General features: G+C 36.1%; 1 protein-coding gene across 3 annotated transcripts in view; it reads right to left on the reverse strand.

The window, feature by feature from the left end:
* Window positions 1–758: 758 nt before the first annotated feature.
* Window positions 759–20,018, reverse strand: part of LOC122161239 (U2 snRNP associated SURP domain containing) — a 41,819-nt gene continuing 22,559 nt past the window's right edge. For all 3 annotated transcript variants that reach the window (XM_042820497.1, XM_042820496.1, XM_042820498.1), the window contains 12 exons: window positions 19,523–19,685; window positions 18,951–19,030; window positions 17,803–17,890; window positions 16,673–16,795; window positions 14,880–15,036; window positions 14,432–14,527; window positions 13,783–13,849; window positions 12,488–12,650; window positions 5,890–6,000; window positions 3,427–3,545; window positions 2,595–2,771; window positions 759–1,330 (listed from right to left, as the gene is read on the reverse strand). In XM_042820497.1, coding sequence (XP_042676431.1) covers window positions 1,192–1,330; window positions 2,595–2,771; window positions 3,427–3,545; window positions 5,890–6,000; window positions 12,488–12,650; window positions 13,783–13,849; window positions 14,432–14,527; window positions 14,880–15,036; window positions 16,673–16,795; window positions 17,803–17,890; window positions 18,951–19,030; window positions 19,523–19,685 — 1,483 coding nt within the window. In that variant the 3' untranslated portion in view covers window positions 759–1,191. The remainder of the gene's footprint in view (window positions 1,331–2,594; window positions 2,772–3,426; window positions 3,546–5,889; window positions 6,001–12,487; window positions 12,651–13,782; window positions 13,850–14,431; window positions 14,528–14,879; window positions 15,037–16,672; window positions 16,796–17,802; window positions 17,891–18,950; window positions 19,031–19,522; window positions 19,686–20,018) is intronic.

Genomic DNA, 20,018 nt, shown 5'->3' on the forward strand with positions numbered 1-20,018 from the left:
GCATGAAAGAGACCAAGGTGAAGCGGTCTGAAGCCAAACGGCCTAATGCTGAACAGGTTTGGAGAGGAGAAATTCAAAAGTTAGACAGCCTCTGGATTCCAAATAACATAAAAAACTACGTAATTAAAAATACTTGCTTGGACTTTTTTCTTATTTTGTAGAATTTCTGGAGAAAGAATAAATTCCACAAAAACAATGTAAAAAAAAAGTTGTACATTCAGAGTAAAAATCATTTTTCATTTTTAACTGCAAGCTGATATTACTGTACCTATGCTACAGGAACAAGTCAGAGCCTCAGGCTTGCTATCCTTCCACTGATCCCCATTAATGCGAAAATATAACTTGCTGATATATCATATTATATGATATACATACACACAATGCATCTCTGCAGTATTTTTTTTTTTTTTTTTTTAATTAAAAAAAAAAATGAACAATCACATTGCTCTGCTTGAAAAAATACTGCCTGGGATTAAAACAGCAAAATACCAAGCAAAAGATCTACTTGCAAAGCTGCTCATGTTTGGGACCAGACTGCTCAACTGCTCTTACAGTAAAATACCATGGCAGAAAGGAGAATCCAACCACTGGATTCAAAAGGTGCTTTTATCTGGATAGTCAAGCTAGAGGAAACAGGAACAGCTATTACTGTACCAAAAACCTATGCACCATAGTATGCCTGAAATGCACAGTACTTCCAAACAAACTACGAATTTCATTATAAATCTGCATCCCCAGTGGGGCAAGAAAACAACATCTTCATTTTCTGTTCAGATTTTATTTGAAATCTAATTCAAATTGTCAAAGCTACAAAAGAGGGGGAACATTGGAGTTATTTCTGCTATGTCACAACATTCTAAAACAAAATATCACTACTGCCAGCAGATCAGTTACACACATCTGATGAAACTTCTAAACACAAAAATGTTTCATTTGGGAAATAGTCACAAGGAAGATTATTTTGTACAATATAAAACAATGACGGGTCTACAGATGCAGATACTCATGAGTATACACGTGCATTCACAAAAAAAAAAAAATCAGGAATGCTTTTTTGTTGGTTTTTTTCCTTTTCTTTCCTTGTTTTTTTTTTTCTTTTTCCTTTTTTTTTTTTTTTAAACAGACTGTTCAGGCACAAAAACAAAACTGCATTTCCAGTAAGTGACAGCATCATAAAAAATATCAACATTGTCAGTGTTTGCTTTTCTTTGACTTCTTGTGAGATCTGTGAGGAGAACGGGACTGAGACCTGGATTTTTTCCCTGACTTTTTAGGGGACCTCGACCGTGATCTTCTTGATCTTTTGGGTGTCCTGGAACCAGATGGTGACCTGCAAAAAAATAAAAATAAAAATCTTACAAAGATGAAGTTTTTATGTTAAATGCTAACGGGCAACATCAACTTTATGGTTACTTGCCATTTCTGTTTTGAGATAATCTAACTACCATCTTTTTCCAATGTTGAAGGGAAGTGACGGAACCATACCGTGTTTTTAAAGGAAAAGGCAATTTCTGCATTTTAATGTTTTAGACGTATTTTGCCTTTCACTACTCAGAAACCAGAAGAATAAATTACATCAAATCATGTCCTTCTTAAATCAAAATATGCAATTTACAGCCTTCCACAACTGCCTTAGTAAACCTGGCTCTTGTGTTTCTGGCAGTCAATATCCACACGGATGATCTCAGAAGTGAAAGATTATCTTGAACTGTGTTATGCTGAAATCCTTCTGATTTCTGTTCAGCTCGTGTTGTAACCCGAGAGAAGCAGAATGGACACCATCATGTAATCCACACCTCAGTAATGCATTTCATATAACCTCATATATTAATCTCCTATAATCTAAACTGAACTGCCATCATATTAACTCTAATGAAAAATAAATCTCAAATACCTAATTCTAATTGAATTGCTTACTTCTAATAAAAGAATCTGATTAGTGTAAAAATGCTCTACGATTTTTCTCAAGAGCATCACAGGAATTTCTCCTCAGCATGTTTGTGCAATAAGATACTCTAGAGCTCTAAAAAACGTGGCTGAATTAAGACAGAAACAACCACCAAAATACTTAAAACAGCAAAAGCACCAATAATAATATCTCATTGCAGCCTTAACATTAGCTAGTGGCTAATACCTGCACCAGTCTGGAAATCAGGCAATATGTACTCTTATGAACAATAACCCATAACACACAACTAATCACAATTTTATTCATAGAAAAAATGTGAGAGAGGAGCTTCACGTACAGAATCATCAGTGAAACATGGCATGCACATTGTAAGAACTACAATTCTATGGGCTACATAAGACTGCACTATGAAAAGGAAAAACTGATGAAAGAGCAGGTTGATCTTAGGTAACATCAGTAAGCAGGTAAACAAGAACACAGAAGTGAACAGTCTTGAGATATCAAGGCTGAAGGACACACACATTTCAGACACAAAGCATCCAAAGACATTAACCAGCAACAAGCAGTTTGTTTATTCCATTAGGAGAAAAAAAATTGCGTGTGTTTCCAGTGTGCTTAGATAAAAATCCTAAGAGCTACGTATCTAGCTTTCACACAAACTGAAACAGAACAAAAGCCAGCTTACCTTTTGCCTTTTTTACTGACATCTCTTGGAGAGTCTTTGTGTGATGACCGAGAACGGGAACTCTCTTTGTGGGACCGTTCAGAGCGCTCTGAGCGCTCCGATTTTGGGGATGGGGATTTTGCTCTTCTACTGCCACTGCTGCGAGACGGGCTGGGGGAAGCACTGTGCCGTCTTTTCCTTTGGAAAGAAAGCACGTTTGTTACATATTACACACGTACACAGAAGTAAAAATGTGTATGAAGAAAACAGATCCCTTTTCTTTGGCCCATGTAACATTAGACACTCTAAAGTAACTGGCTGGAAAAAAATTAAGACCCATGACTCATCTTCATTTACACAGCATAAAAACATTCTGCTGCATATTCTTGAAAAGCAAGGCACTTCACCACAATGCATAATATTACAGAAGATCTGGCTATACAAATCTTAGAACACTATACAACCAAATACTCTAGCCTTGCTACTTTGAAGAAATTTCACAAGAGAAATAATAATTAAACATTCACAAATTTATTCATTACAGTTTTCTGAAGCAGTCAATTTACTGATATAAAGCAGAGTTAAATATATATCGCTTTCAGTTGGTCATTTTGTTATCATGCTTCCTCAGTGCTTAAATAATCAGAAAGAGGGCTCTACTCAAAAGGGCAAGTCACTTGGGAGATGAGAAAAATACCAATTCCTTTAAAACGTGGCTGAAAACTTCATATCCCAAGTGAAAAAAAAACATGTTTTGTGATGCAACAATTTCAGGGTTGCTGTTGTAAGCAAAGATACTAACTGTGAGGACTGGATTTTCCTCCCAGCAAACTCAATCCAAGGGAAGTCATACCTCTCTTTTCTTGTTGGTGTACATTCCTCCTTTTCCTTCTTATCTTTAGACCTAGAATCAGATTTTTCTTTGTCCTTCTTGTCCCTTTCTCGTTCTCTTTCCAACTCCTTTTCTTTTTCCTGAATGATCAGAAGAATTCATTATTTCAGATGAGGTACAACTTTGAAGTAGGGATAATAAAGAATTAATCCTAAACACCATAAAAGCACTGAATCTGGGAAGAAACTCAGTCACATCGTACCCACACTCCACACCTTTATTATTGCTTCTGACAGAAATATTTACTGTAACACAAGCACTGCAAAAGACACAAAAGATGATGGCACCCAATGTGAGGGAATATACCTGATTATATCGTTAGAAACGAATACTCTCCAATTTTACAAGTTTCAGGGAAAAAATATGGCTATAATACATTTTTTAAGTCAAAATACACATGCAATGAATACGAGGAACCTCTTTCTACTCAAGCTTATTTATCGAGCTTCGTGATTCCAAACAGAAAACTGAGACAACTACAAAAACAGCAGTCCAGTTCTTCTGTAACTTCCACTCTTAATCACAGTAAAAAAAACTGCAGTCAATATTTGATTTGATAATTGATGAGTTGAAAGGCAACTTACTCTCTAGGCACAGCTCGTGCGTCTATCAAAATGTTAGAAAATTAGTTATACAAAAATAAAGCTAGAACGTCAGCAAGTCTGAACAGAGAGGCAAAGAAGTGTACTTCTCTCAGTCTAACATAGAAAAAAAAATCCTTCCTTGACAGATAACAGGCAGATATTCACTGCATACCCTGAATGGAATGGAACACCAAAAAGGTTGTCATTTCGCTCAAGGAAAGGAAGGAAAAAAGCAGAGGGGAGGAAGTTGGATAATACAACTGCAGGAAATTGCTGAACAACCACACTTCATCTCATCTCATGCTTTCTTTACGCTATTATTAACACTTCTAAATGCCCATATCATACTGACCATTACAAGCTATTCTTTGACTAAAATTCATGGGCTCGAGATGCGCATTTGGTAGCATAACCAATTACCTTAATAAATATGAATAAACAGTATTTTAAGCAGTCCTAATTACCTACTCTGTTAAAAAATATAAAACACTACTAGAAATTTCACTCATCAAAAGCTCATTCTGTAGCAAGTTAGACAGGAGAACTACCAAGTCTGTGGGAAATATAACCAAAACCACTGTTATTTTACTAGAAAAACTCGTTTTATAATAGAGCTAAAGCAAAAAAGGCAAAAGAGGGATTTATTCCCCCTTAACAGTGGGGTTAATAATTTAAAGAATATCTTTTACAATATCATGAAGTATTTTTTAACTAAGTATCATCACTGAAGGCAAAAACAGTACAGTGAAATAATTACTAAATAACCTAATCCAACACAAAAGTATCTAATAAAGTTATGATTATTATTATAATTACAAATTGTGGGGGGTTTTCTTTTAGACAACTGTAACTCTAAACACTCCATGTTTGATGTACATCCATATCACTTCTCTCTTCAACTACAGAAAACACTGAGAAAGCAGAAAGTTTTAGGATGCAACTGCATGGAAATAAGAAGTTATTTACAACAAACTCTTAATTGCTATCATCAACTTCCAAACACGTAAATCTGTTCCAGGATCAGCTTTGTTTTCTGTAAATCTTTTTTCAAGATACTGCAAAAAATTACTTTAGTGAATTAGGCAGATATTGAGCACCTAATAACCCAAAGAATACGTGACAAACACTTGCTGTGAAGTGCAGCATTTGTATTTAGCTTCCAAGAGATGCACGTGCATCTCTAATGTCATCACTGCTCTGTCAGACTGAAAGAACATTACAGAAGCAACCACCACTTACTCTCTCGCTAAACACAATGTCCAAACAGGTTATTTTCTTTATTCACACAGACAATGCTAGCTTTTAAAGTTGATCTGACTTCATAGTCCAGACACGACTATTAAAAATAGTAACGGAACAAAAATATTCACTTTTGGGTGACAGCATTAGCTGGAATCATCCAGAAGAGTCTTAGACAGTGGAGAATCAGAAGTGCATTTCCTGCTTTATACTGTTCCTTCAGAAGCCTCTAGCACAATTGGTCAATTACGAAACAAACAAAACTGAAGTGATGAACATCTTCAGTGGGCTGCTCTCCCTGCCACCTCCCTCACCTAACAGTTCACTTTACAGAGCCGATTCAGAAGCAACCTCTTCATGGTCACAATAAATTCCCACCACACTTACCTACACAGTGTGAAATACTACATTTATTTTGATTTTTTAAAAAGAGATTATATCTACTGTGCAGAAACAGCACTTGGATTTCAGTGTGCAGTTCAACATTACAGCACAATTTCCACAAGAACTATTTGTCATTATACTTACTGTCACCTTACATTTGATAAAATTCAATAAACACCTATCACAGAATCAGAGCCAAACAAAGAACAGTTCTTACCCTCTGGAGCAGCTTGTCTCTGTAGTGTTCAACCTGTTCCTGAAAACTCTGGCCTGGTTTCTTAGGTCGCTTCCCAGATTCTAACTCATCCTGAAACTTCATCACCTTAAGCTGTGAAAATAATACTGACCATTAGGTGACGGGGCTTATTATTGTCATCCAGTTATGCGTGACACTGAAAATGAAATTCCTGTCATTTATAACGCATTGCTCATATTTTCCATACAAGTTTGCGCACAAAATGCTAACTTTAGTTAGAACAAAGCAACAAAACCGCACACTTGTCCGCAGACACCTGCAGTTGTTTACAGACACATCAGGAACTAAAGGGAATTTTTGGTCATTCATTAATTCTGTTTTTCATTAGAACACTGCACCTTCGTATTTCTTGTCTTTTTCTTTCAAAATGAGACCATTTACTGCATTCTTTAATATATTGTTTCAACATCTGTCTACTAGACATTTTTCTTCAGAAACTGCCTTTCCTCCATTTAACGCTCAATTAAAATCAGATGAATGACACAGGACATTAATCGAATCTCCTCTTCAGGGCTGTCTGCACTGAGCAGCTGATTTGGAGAGAGATGGTTTTACTGACATAATACTCTTCCACGTGCTACCAAGTTCAGTATCAAAGCTCAGTGCTGTGAAGCGTAACTCTACATTTATTTCCGTAACATCCCCACCTCAGTCACAAAGTTAACCAACTGTCAGAATTCCAGGGGGATTTTTTGGTCTACATATACTAACCCTTTCTCCAACTTGATTCACAACCTAAAACTTTGCTCACATTCCTTATTATTTGTCCATTCTTGATTCTAACTTTGATTTCACAGCTGACATGGCCTATCACAATCTTCCAATTCTTTTGGACAGGGGAGGTGTCATCTGAGGTGTGGGGAGGAACTTGGCAATAAGTCACTTTGTACTTCTCAACCCTTTTCCAAATGCTTACGCTGACTTCCAAGTATTTCCTGCTTTATTGCTGATCCTGCATAGCAATATGCACAAGAGAACATTTTTTCCAGCATTTGTGGCTTCATTTTGAGGAAAAAATGCATCACAGGACAGCATTAGAATGTACCACTTTGTAAGGGTTTACAAAGCCCAGCATTCTAGGCTACTAACAAGAGCACAGTGAACATATGCAAATGAAACGTGCTAAAATTTGTTCTAATCATAATTAGTGAGGACTAAAACCTTGCACAAACAAGCCTGCAAGGAAAGCGTCACCATCACAACAGGAAACTGAAAGATGACTGCTGGGCACATTACCCATCTGACAAAGCACACCTGTGAGATCTCCAAAAGGAAGATAAAAGACAGCAAGGGTAACTATGCATCTCTGAAGTCTCTGCCACCAAACAGGTCATTAAGTAACTTGGACACAAAAATAATGAACTTCCAGGAATTTGTCTTGAATGCAAGTCATGGAACTCACTGCCAGCAAGACACCTGAAGTGCCAAGAGGAACTATTTGAATGCTTTCTCTAAGAATGTGGGTGAAAAAGGAACACAAAAAAAGAAAAAGAAATAGATCTTAACAAGTGACTACAGAGGAAAAAAGGAGGGGAAAAAGGGAGAAAAACCTATACAATAATCACTGACCCAACTCTTCGTCAAATTCTCACTTTGTTCTGCAAAAGATCACAACTGTCTCAGGAAACCTTAGTGTTTAGATTTTAAGGGTCATAAACAGTGCTCTCTTCCACATCATCCTATCTCCCTATGAATGCACATACATTTCCTCTAACCACAGCATCTTCCTAAAATAATCAAGTCAGTTGGGCCTACTACAACTCCTTGCAAACAAGAAACTACGTGTTACAAAACACTGAGGTGATCACAATGGCTCACTACAGGACGGTTATTCTTTCCATCCTGCCCTATATATTCCTGTGCTCCAGCCAAAGGGTTCCTTCTCCATCCTTTCCTTACAGCAGCTGTAGTGATTGGCCAAACCTTCCATGAACCATGTAAATTCATTAATCCAGCAGAATCCCACCTCACAATCCCATTTTTTTCCAGCATTATTGTGTGGGCTCACAGAAAGATCAACCAGGGTACAGGTAGGCATAGGCTATTCCCTTTCAGTGGAGGTAAGCAGCTGCATAGGAGCTTGTGCTGCTTGCTTGTGGCCTTCACCACTCCTGGCATTCTGGCTGGTATTTGGCAAACCAAACACTCTTCTTTCTGATCACTTCATGCAGTGTGTGTGGTACTTACATTCCTCTCATAGAATTGCAGATATCCCTTCAGGAGAGAGATCCTTAAAACTCAGGCTTAAATCTGCTTAAGTATCTAATCGAGATTGTTGTAAACGTTTCACTTCCTTTAACCTGCATTCAGAAAGAACTAACTAACATGTTATTATCACTGAAACGTTCTCATGTTTTGTTTTTTAATTATTTACTTAACTACTCTTGGGCAACAGAAGTAAAACTTATAAATTCCTTTAATCTTAGGAGCAGAGATGCCAACTTTATCTAGGCCATCTCTATAGTCAGTAGTACACACAGTAACATGGAAAAGGAAAACTTTTCCTTTGCTATCTACTTGCATTTTACCCACAAAAGCCACTGGAGTTCTTGTGAGTTACCTCTACCGTATCCTCCAATGTAGGGATCACATTTCTCACTAAACCTAAGGCAGTACATCACACAAGTTCAAGAGAAACAGCTCCACAACAAGTCTTTTTTTTTTTCCCTATCTGTTCTAACTTTGTAATTTTTTTCCCACTCCTCAAATTGCATGGAAGACTCGTTTTAAAAAGATTCTGCTTTTCCTATCAAGTATGGTTTTAATCACTGGATAACCAATAACCAAGTCACAGGAAAGGTAACATCTTACTACCACCATTCATGCAAAATGCAGGCTGATACCAGCCTACAGCTTTCTTTATTCTGACAAACAGCTGTGGCTCCCTCCCTTAAATACATTTCCCAACTGTTCCTGCCTGTCTAACCTTTTGCTGATATTGAATTTGTATACAGTGATTTCCAGGCAAAAATGCTTTTCAACAAGATGCTATTGCACACACAATACCAAGCCTCTACCAAGCCTCAGAACTTAAATGCTTAGGTTCAAAGAACTTAATACTAGTGTATGCCACTTCAATTAACAATAAGCTAATCACCAGATAATTGATTAAAGACAGAACCTCCTTCTTGATGTGTAACTGTATTGAAGTCTAGAGGTATTATACGGCAGACTTCTGAGCAGCATAAACTGACTTGCTCTTCCTTAAAAGAGACTCACTGATAAGGATGCAAGAAGTCCTGGCCTTCGCAGGATGCAGAGCAAAATATTGCTTTGGAAGCCTGTGTTTTCCAACAAGCTGTGGCTACTATGATTTCTGAAGCTATCCTATCATTAACAACAGATGACAGCTGTACTGATGTGCAGATCTGAAATACCTTTTCAACTCTAACAGAACCGTGACATACTCAGTCTCATGCACAGGATGCCACATGTTTTAGAGCTAAGCAATTCTTCCCTTTTTTCTTCTGTAAAAAAAGAAGTAGATTCAAAGATTTCAAATAGACCAGAATCTCTGCAGCATTATGATAGTCATCATCATCTAAGGAAAAACTGCTACAAATAGCAGAACTACTGGTCAAGCAAAGGCCAATTTATCTCATCTGTTATTACTAAGTTGGAAAGAGTTCATATGTTTATTATGTTATCTCCAACATTTTGCAGTGGCCTCAAATGAGCTATATACACAAATCTTCTCAGACTGCAGAGATTAAGAAGTTATATTGTTACAGAGATGATAACAAGCCTCAAATAGATCCTATGTCTTGATCAACAAATATACAGAAAATGAATATTCTGCACATGAAGTACCATAATCCACTGAAAGAAATAATGGAAACCATATGGAAATTCAGTTTCTTAACAAAGAAAGAGAGCCTTTAAATCCAGAATAGGCCTCAGATGCAATCTTCTCTTGTGGATTATGTTTAATCTATTCTTATCTCATCTCTTCCCTTCTGCCTTCTCCACTGGAGACCAAATTCTACATAAAAGAACTTTAATCTCCTATGTTCAAGAAAGTAAAGACAATTACTGTTTTCCTTTATGACACACAGGAAAAACCTCTTTGCCTCTTGTTAGAAAAGTCGTACAACAATATGACAACTTTTGTTAGTGAAAAAAGGATCTCTGTATGCACTGGGCAGGGTGCTACTGACAGAGCACACAGAGCTCTGTGACAGAATCCTACCCACATCTCCTGTAGTGGAGAGTCTGAACAGGAAGACTGAAAGCCATTCGTCTTCTACATCTGCTTAAGAAATCAGACATTGCTTTGAGGTCTCAGCGGCTACTGAAAAGGAGAACCTTCACAGAATCACAGAATGGTCAGGTTTGGAAGGATCACGAATCTCCAACCCCCCCGCCTCATGCTGGGCCACCAACCTCCCCATTAAATACTAGACTAGGCTGCCCAGAACCCCATCCAATCTGGCCTTGAACACCTCTAGCGATGGGGCATCCACAACCTCTCTGGGCAGCCTGTTTCAGAACCTCACCACTCCCATACTAAAGAACTTAGTGCTTTAGTGCTTAAAGAACCTCCTCCAGTTCTGACCTGATAAAGACTGATATGGCTGGATTTATGAAAAATCTGCTTCCTACTGCAGATGAAGCCTGCACTGTGCTTCTTCAGCACAGACTTGATCTGTAAACTTCAAAGGAATTAATCACCTTGTCATTTTGTTCACAAATAAGTTCCTGCACCTTCCAAAATGTGCACTCCTGTACTGAGAGGTTGAGATCACAAGTCACCACAGAAAGTCACAATCTACAGTATAAAAAAAAAAAAAGCCACTACATAAGCAGCTGCTGTTCTGAAGGTTTGAAGACTGGTATCCAAGTGATTTCAGCTTCTGAAACTAAGGAGATTTGCTCTGGCTAAGTCTGCCAGAAATGTCTGGTACACATCTAAACAATGAGAGGATGCAGGCTTAACTTGAAACAATTCTTGAAGCCTATTTTCACAAGGATAGATGCAGGCAAAGGGTTAATAACCTGAAATCTCAGCTATATATAGCCTGTGCTGACAGGGCCAAGGTTCCTTAAGCTTCTTTGTTACTCCACCTTCCTCTCCAGCCAACAAGCGTAAATAACTGTGCCAAGAGAAACTGTTATTTGTGTAGCAAAAATTTCAAAACTATGCATAAAAAATAGTTTCAGCTTCCATGGTAATTATCATGTAAGCATCTAGAGAATTAGCCTTCACCAGAGATATTAGATGACATTTTTAACAGTATATTAGATGGCATATCTGTTCAAGTCAGCAACTGTGGTTTGTTTGGGGAACTTTTCATTTTCATTTTTTTAATATAATTCCTGTCTTTGAACTCAGCAATGGATGTGTTCTTTGGCAGGAATTGACTACATAGCAGAAAGCTTTCAGCGTGAACAATTTAAAGCAACACAGGAAGTACACATCTATCAATGATAAATTTACATAGAAATTTGAGAATTTAAGCACATCAGCATAGTGCCTGAAGTGTTTCAAAAGTGAAAAAAATTACACTCCTCTTCTGGTGATTTGTGGTAATATAGAAGGCAAGAAATCCAAACAACTCAAAAGTTTACTGCCTGTTGCAGGCAGAGGATGCATTTATGAACACTTAGTATAAAATTGCTAACTTTTGAGTAAATCACTTCACTATCTACCTCAACAATTGCTAAGGTAAAATTATTTATACATGTTCATAAAGGTTAACATTTACAAGAAGATACCCTTACTTGGAATGAGCCCTTCCCATACCTGCTATAATAATTATAGTAAAATGAAAACTTGTTTTGCTTGTACTTCAATTTGCCTAACATGGATTTCCTACAAAACTACTGCCACCTTGAATTAAGAGAGGTTTAGCTTCCATTTGTCTTTTCTCAAGTAATTCACAACTTACTTCAAATGGCCACATGCTATGAGCTTGCACATTACTGTGATAAGCAAGAGGCACTTTAAGTTCTTAGTTACCATCCATTAATTTTCATAAAATGAGTTTTTAAATGGAAGCGTGTTTGCAATAAACAAAGGGTGTGACATTTTATAACGTTAATGCTTGCAAACCCTTAAGGAATATTATGGGAGTTTGCTAATGTCTCATTTGCTAAGCAATACACTGTAGCACAAACAGGTAGGCAGTTCATTGCCACCTTCAGAATTATAATCTATCATGTGGAGATACTGTAACTTCAACAGCAGCTCAGCAGCCTGTTAGTACCATTTTAAATCACTGAATAGAAGGTACAAAAAACAGCAGTATCAATGCATTACAGATTTCAACACCAAATAAAGGCTGGAAATTAGCATGTAGTTTTAAACCTGATTTGCATGGCAATGTATGAGACTTAACCACTAATTTTTTCCTGTGTTATCTTAAGTCAACATAAAAGCAAGGCAATAGTAAACCAACCTTTATAAAAAATACACCAGACTAAATAAACCTGTATATCAGAACCATATTTCAATATATTTAAATAATATTTCAAAATAATTTCCAACAGTAAGTAGAAAAGTTATAGACGGAGGAATTGCAAAGATACAGAAGGTTGGCACAAAATACCACACACCCACCTCAATCTCCCGGAGTTTGGCACGTTTCTCTTCACTCATTTCTGAATATTTGACTGATGACTTGGACTCAGGCATCTCTTCTTTAATAGGATTGGAATACATGTGTTGCTCTTCAGACTTTGAACTCTGAGTGTCTTCCTCATCTTCACTTTCCTCTTCTTGACTTTACAGAAAACAAAGAATCAACTGGTTTGTACATACCAAAGACAATCTGTTATCAAATTTACCGTCTCTACTACTCAGTTTGCATTTAGTTACTAGTTTAGAAATCTGCTAAATGTAACAAACTGCAGTTACACAAATGTCTCAGTCTGTGAGGCAGATACTTCTATATTTTCATTTAATTGTATCACTTTTATTCCTCAGATAATTTACATTTTTCATATAAACAAAACAAGAATTCTTGAAATTTACAGTCAGCAAACCCAGATAGAACTCAGTTACAAGACAAGTTATTACTTCAGTCGAATCTGTAAGTACTGTAATCATGTTTTTCAGACATAATTAGTGCTATTAAAGAACGAAACTACCTACACTCTATTTTTGAAAGCAAGCCTCAACCATGGCAAATATTCAAAATGATATTCCCAGATTGGCCGCTAGAGTGCTTCAGCACAACACAGAAGGCAGTAAAATGTTTAAAGAGCTACTAACAGATGCTCTCTATTTGCCTGAAGAATGAAGAAGACTGCTGAAAAACAACAGATGGTAGGAAGTCTATAAGCATCTAAACATACACATCAGAATATCATTCATTCTTCCGTGTACACAGAGAAGGCAGAGTTTTAGACCCCTTCAAATAAATTTGACATTCAAGATTACCAAACTGTAAATACTACCCCAGTTCTATTTGACATTAAATAGGTTAACAAATCATTATCGTTTTAAAGACAACAGTTAACAACTCTACCACAAAGTGCATTTTTCCATGTTCACAGGGGCCAAAAGCATGCTGCAATAAAATTCCGGCTTTCTATTTTCTTGTATTTTTACTTTCAATATTTCTTTTGTTCTGCTCTTGTAATAAACATCTAACATAAACAGACTATCAAGACATTCAATCTCAAAGGTAGAAAATAAATCACTTTTCATACTGGTGAAAATGTATTCAAGTGCCCTCAATTTCTAAGATTTTAAGCAAAAGCAATCTGAAAAGTAACATGTGAACAAGTTAAAATGCCATTGCAGATGTGTTTAAAATGTCTCTGTAACTTTGGTGGCACCTTAGCTTTCAGAAAAAAATACTACTTAATAAAGGGAAATGCTAGACAAAGATAAAAAATCCAAATATTTACTTTGGTATTTCTTCCTCCTCAGATTCTTCATGTTGATCAAAAAGCTCCCATTTAGAAGTGGTAACAGCTAGAAAACACAATAAGATAATTTCAACAACAGAAAAAGTTATCACTTTATCTGAAAATTCCTATTTGTAGGTACAATAAAAATCACATTATGGCAAAATCTTACAGCATCTAACACTTCATATAGACTTCTTAATTCACAAATATTACAAATTACAACTTATCAGAATATATTTTGCTTACAGATATTCACTTATGTCATCTACTGTCAGTAAACCTTTCAGAAGCAATGAAGTATTTGTTAGCTTATAAAATCTTAACTGTCACAAACATATTTGGAAAAAGACTTCTATATATAGAAAAATACTCTGATTTTTCTAATAATTACTCTTAATGAATCAGAAATTAGTTTTAAAGGCTGGGAGGCTGCCAAAGTACATAAATAAAAACAAAATAAACCAATTCCTTCACAGAAGACAAACAAGAAAAAAAAAATCACAACTGAAAACTGCGGCATTATTACAGAAATCATGTTAGCATTTTCAAACAGAGCAGCTGAAAATAATCATTAAATCAGTAAGCGAATTTAAGCTGCCAGCTTACTTAGGAAAACAGCCTTCCAACAGATACTTTGAAAACTAACCTTGAGCTTCCAATTCTGATTCATCCACTGCTTCCCACTTTGAAGGAGCAACTTTAAATATAGGCTCATTCTTTTTTGAGTCTTCAGCTGTATCCACTGTTGGAGAAAGACCCAGAAAAATCATTTCCTAAGCTCTACGAAAATTCTAACTTAAAAATTCTTACTAAACAGTCTGATGCTAATGCTGAAGTTTATTATATCACTTTATCAATTGCAAAGAAAATAAGTATTTGGAAGCTGAGATGCATCTATTATCATGTATCTCAAAAAATTACAATCTAAAGTAAATTTTAAATTAATTCCTCCTGTGATTAATTGAAATTAAGCAGTTACTAAACTACATGAGTCCAGGCTGTTCAAGCGGACTAGAGGCAGCCACAAAGATTGTCAACATCCATAATCAAAAACTGAAGGTTTAAATTGCAAGTGAAGTTGAAATATTTCATACAAGGTACTCCATCAAGATCATCATCCAACGATTTAATAGGAACTCCATCCAGATCATCAATAGGAGCAGCATCAATAGGAATTCCATCCACATCTTCTAATGGAGCACCATCAAGCTCTTCCTCAATGGGAGCACCATCAAGATCATCTGGTACTTCCTGAAAGAAGATAGTATCAAATAAATCTAGATTGAGTAAATCAAAGAATAAATCTAAGTAGTTTTTCTTTATTTCTCCAATTACTTCTTTCTTTTTAAAAAGAATTGCTTTAAAAGACTTGGAACACCCCCAAAAACCCCTCAAATTTAACATAATGTTCCGCTACCAACTACATTTGCTTATTGCTGAGTAAAAGTATGACAGTGTCATCCTATACAAAATGATAAGCAAGAACCTGAATTTGTCCATAACATACTGGAAAACTTGTAGTATCAATCCAAAGAATCTCGTGATACAAATAAAAACATTAAGCTGAGGGTTAACTCAAAATATGCCAATCAGTCAGACAGACTGCACTTACTACATATGAAAGGTCTCCTAAGAACCAGTCATTTGTACCACTGTCAGAAATTAACTATTTAGCAAGAATAAGTAATATTATTTGAAGAGAATCAAGACAGCGGAAACAAAACTTTAAACAAGTCAGTACACCTTCATTCAGTGCTAATGGTACTCTAGAATTTTTAAGCACTGAGCTTTAAAATACTGAAGAACAGTGAACGCATCACTATTTTAGGCAGTCAACAGAACTCACTACAGAGCCTGTTTAAAATAACCACTAACCAGGGGCAGGGAAATAAAAAGAAGACAGATACATGCTGTAACATAACTAAAAAAGTTAGCAACTTTTTGCTCTAATATAACACAAGGACCAATGCAGAATACCACCAGTGCAAATCATCTATTGCAAGTCTTTCCTTCCAAATTAAGAAAGATGAAATGGCTCTTTTAAACTAACCATGAAACTCATGCAGAAAGAAAACCGATGGCTCATTTAACTAATTCCAAGCGTTCCGCTTACAAAGAAACAAGTGTGTTTCTGACAGATTCTTGGCAATACCAGGCAAAGTATTCACAAGTAGGCCAATAGTCATACAGAGAAGGAAGAACAAAACTCGCCCACCTAGTGAAGGGGCTCTCTGGCTATGCAGCACTCCTTCACAGAAAGCAGCCTAGGCCCAAGAAATGCTCTCCCTTTAGTGGCTGGCCCTTACATGAGTCCAGGGTGGCTCCACCCTGGCTTCACCCCTTCTGTCATGTATGGAACACTGAGGCAAACAATTTGCCCGTGTTCCCTGGACCAGCCTCACCCCTTCAGCAGGTGCTCAATCACCAGATCAAGCCACGACCTAAAAGTTCCCCTACACCACATTATTCAGAATTCTCGAAAACTAAAAACTAACGGTTGAAAAATCAAACTCTGAATTCACAGACACTGCAGGGAATTGCCAACATATAGAAAACGTACATCATTCTGCACTAGCCTTTGCACTGAAACGGTTGCAGAAAGCTATCTGGTGCAGTATATTATCTACAAGCTGCAAACACACTAACAGATTAAACAATATTTGCATCTGTTACACCTGTTTTTAAGACAAAGGATTTGACATTAATAAAAAAGGTTGTGGTGCTACATAAGCATGTTCATACCACAAAGATTAACCAAAATCCATAAATTACTTTTACAAATAACAGCTTTATTTACCAAATAAATATCCAAATATCCCTTGTCAGTTCTATTCTATACTTACACATTCTCTCATCATCTGCTCGCATCACTACTAAGGACACTTACCTCTGTTTCTTTGTCTTCCATGATATTTACAAGCCCCAAGAAAATGTTCTGTAGTTTGATCAAAAACGGTTCTGGATAGATTGCCCAGTCTTCCCATGCTCGGAAGCATGTCATTACCCGTTGCTAGAAGCAATAGGAAAAAAAGAGCTAATAAGTTTGCATTAAGAAATTGTAAGCGACTGAAAATACATCACAGAAAGCTACCACTATAGAGATAGTCCTAACAAGTTCCCTATTGGAACATACAACAGTGATACTATACTGGCAAGGCAAGTAACAAAAAATTATATAAATACATTAGGATTTTTTTCTTTCTTTGAAATCTCACTTGAATGGAAGTATACAATGGTTTTAAAATAGCAAATAACTAAAACTGATTATCAATCTAGTGCAACTGGGAATGAAGGTAGAAGAACAAAGATTTAAACCTTAACACAGAAAAACCAGCTACACTGTAAACTTCACATTTAAGCTTCAAATTTAAACAAAAATAACCAAAAAAGAAAAAAACCTGCATCACTAAAACAGTAGAAGGATTAGAAGGAAGAGCGGGGCTAAGCATATGGAATGGAGAAGCTGAACACTACCTGAAAAAATTGTTCTTAATTACATGTGGTCAGATTGCTTATCACACCTCAAAAAAAATAGGATTATTATCTAAAATATTTAAAAACTAATTTACGCTTCTAAGTCCAGAAGTTTCTTTCAACATAAAGCAGCAAAAATTTATTTTTGGAAGTGAAATATGGGTGGTCCTAAAGTAACTAAGAATCTAAGAAACCTTGCTGGCACTACTTAAGTACCAGATATACTCTACACTCCACTACTAAATGTACCACTAGGTATATAATCTCTCACACACTAGCTGTCTTCCTAACATTTCATTTATATTTCTCTTCAGAAGAGAAGGCAAGAAGTGTGAAATAGAAAAGCTGCTGCTTCTCCAGTAATTTCAGAAAGACCAAAGTTAATTTCAAGGCTATTTCTGCAAGAAAGGAAACATTTTTCTTTCAGTAAAGCTTAATTACGAAGCTTGAAGTTTAAGCCACCCATCCTAGTATTCAATGGCTTGTGCAGGAACATCTGTGTATTTGACTTCTATGTCATATAAATAACAATTAAATACATACCTTGAAATTTTCAGACTGTAAATGGCCTTGTATTGTACGGTAAGTAGCATTGAGATCAGAGAATATCTGACATAATTTTGTTTCAAAACTAGAATTAAACATATACATTTCTTTAGTTAAACTTTGTAATATATCTTTTCTGGACATACATAAGTCTTGAAAGTACCTGGGACACAGGATTCAAAAGCACAAGATTCCAATCCCTATATTTGGTTTAAACTGAATTACAAGGTAAATATGGTTACTACATATTAAATCAGCTTTGACAACAACAGATCTATGAAGGGAGATCTTCACATCTGCTGCAGTCTTTTTATATAGCCTGAAAAACTGAATGAGAATAAAAGGTGTTTTACAATCCTACACAGAATCAAAGTATTCTCAAAAATCATTTTTTAAAAATTCTTAGTTGTTTCTCTTCTCTCAATGAAAGGCCCTCAATGAAAGCAATGAGTAACAGCTGCTTTGCTTCTCTTTGAGTTTCCCTTAACATGCAAAAAATAAACTAGCAAAGCAAAGACAAGAAATGTGATTTGCAATCACTACACTTTCACAACATGTTGAATATTCCCCATCATGCTGTAATAACACATTAATGATACTCCAGGCAACAAATGCAATCATTTATCTGTATAGAGCAAAGCTTCTTTCCCTTGTACATTTTTGGTAAATTCTGCTCAGCATCATAGAAACAAAGTGCATAAGTCCCTTGTAAGGTCTCAAAACTTGGTGAAGAAGTGAGGAAGAAAAAACACAAATTAAAAAATTACTTCTTAAATTATAAACTCTATTTCAAAAACTCATTCCTTTGCAAATATGCCTTGCTATCCCATACCTGGAATATTATGTACAGCCTCTATATAGAAAAATATGCACATATCCTCATCCTCAAGGTTCCAAGCAAGCCACTGCTTGCATAGAGCACATACAAGACCTTTTGGGCTTTTTCATTTGTTTTACAAAACATCCTCTGCATTAATGTGCTGCACCTTACACAGTTTCAGGTAAAAACATGCAAGAACTACCAGTGTTGCAATGGGATTGTCAGAGACACTTGTGAATTCCTCTACTACCACATTTATCCAGAGATGCACAAAACTGAACTCAACTCCTTTTTAATCAGCAATCATCTAAAATATTGTACTTACAATTTTCTATAGTAGGAAGCATTGGCAACTTTAGCTGAAGAGTTGTACAACACATCTGACACCAGATATAATCTTGCTATCTACAAAAAAGAATGCTCAAATTAAGATAACATTAGAGCTTAATTATCCTGAAAATATATGCATTTTCCAGATATGATACAAGATGGTCTAAACCATCTAGAAGTATGAAATTAGAATTAATAATCAATAATGCAGACATGTTGCTAATATACATACTAAGATGCTATTAGCCCCCTGTTACGCCATAGGCTGCTAGCCACGTTGTAAAGCCAGACTGCAGCATTCCAGTTACTATTTCTTATTTCTGAATGGATTGCTCTGCAGTTTTCAATTTCAGAGCAAGGCAAAACATTATTCATAAGCAATTTCAGCAAGGAGTACAGTGTGTTACAAAAATGCAACAAACGATACTTGAATTCAAGGTCTGGTCTTAATATGAAGTCTTAACACTAAGACTTAAAAAACAGTGCTCGAAAATTACACACGCACACTGTTTGTTAATTGAGCTCTTCCCCAAAAAACAGAAGTATGATTACAGAAAATCTCCACACCTTCTTGGGAAGAGGAGTCTTCAGAATCGACAGTGACTCTGTAATGCAGTCTACAATTTCTTCAGCAGCTTCTGCATTATTTAGACAGAAAACCATAGCATCGCCAATATCATTTTTTCGAGGCGTTAATCCACGCAAAATCTCCTCTAGCTTGTCTCTCTGTCTGAAATAGGAGGATTATAATACTTTCAATGTAAAGTTAGCACTGTTTGGGGAATTTCTATTTCATAATGTCTTTGCTTCTGCTGTCTTCAGGACTAAAGAAATTCGAAATACTTTCCAATTCTACTCCTGAGCTTTTTTTCAATGACTCATAACATGCATCAGTAAGTCCAAGTTCATCATATAAATGAGTAATACACAAAAAATTCACTATTTGAGTATTGACTATGAATAGAAATGAAGAAAAAATAGCTGCCAAACAGCTAATGCAGAATATCAATATATCCAAACATGTTATAATCAATTGGAACATTTAAGCCTGAATGAAAAACAG

The sequence above is a fragment of the Centrocercus urophasianus genome, unplaced genomic scaffold (genome assembly GCF_019232065.1).
Source record: "Centrocercus urophasianus isolate 14NV4802_14NV808 unplaced genomic scaffold, USGS_Curo_1.0 seq_19, whole genome shotgun sequence".
In the NCBI taxonomy this organism is placed as follows: domain Eukaryota; kingdom Metazoa; phylum Chordata; class Aves; order Galliformes; family Phasianidae; genus Centrocercus; species Centrocercus urophasianus.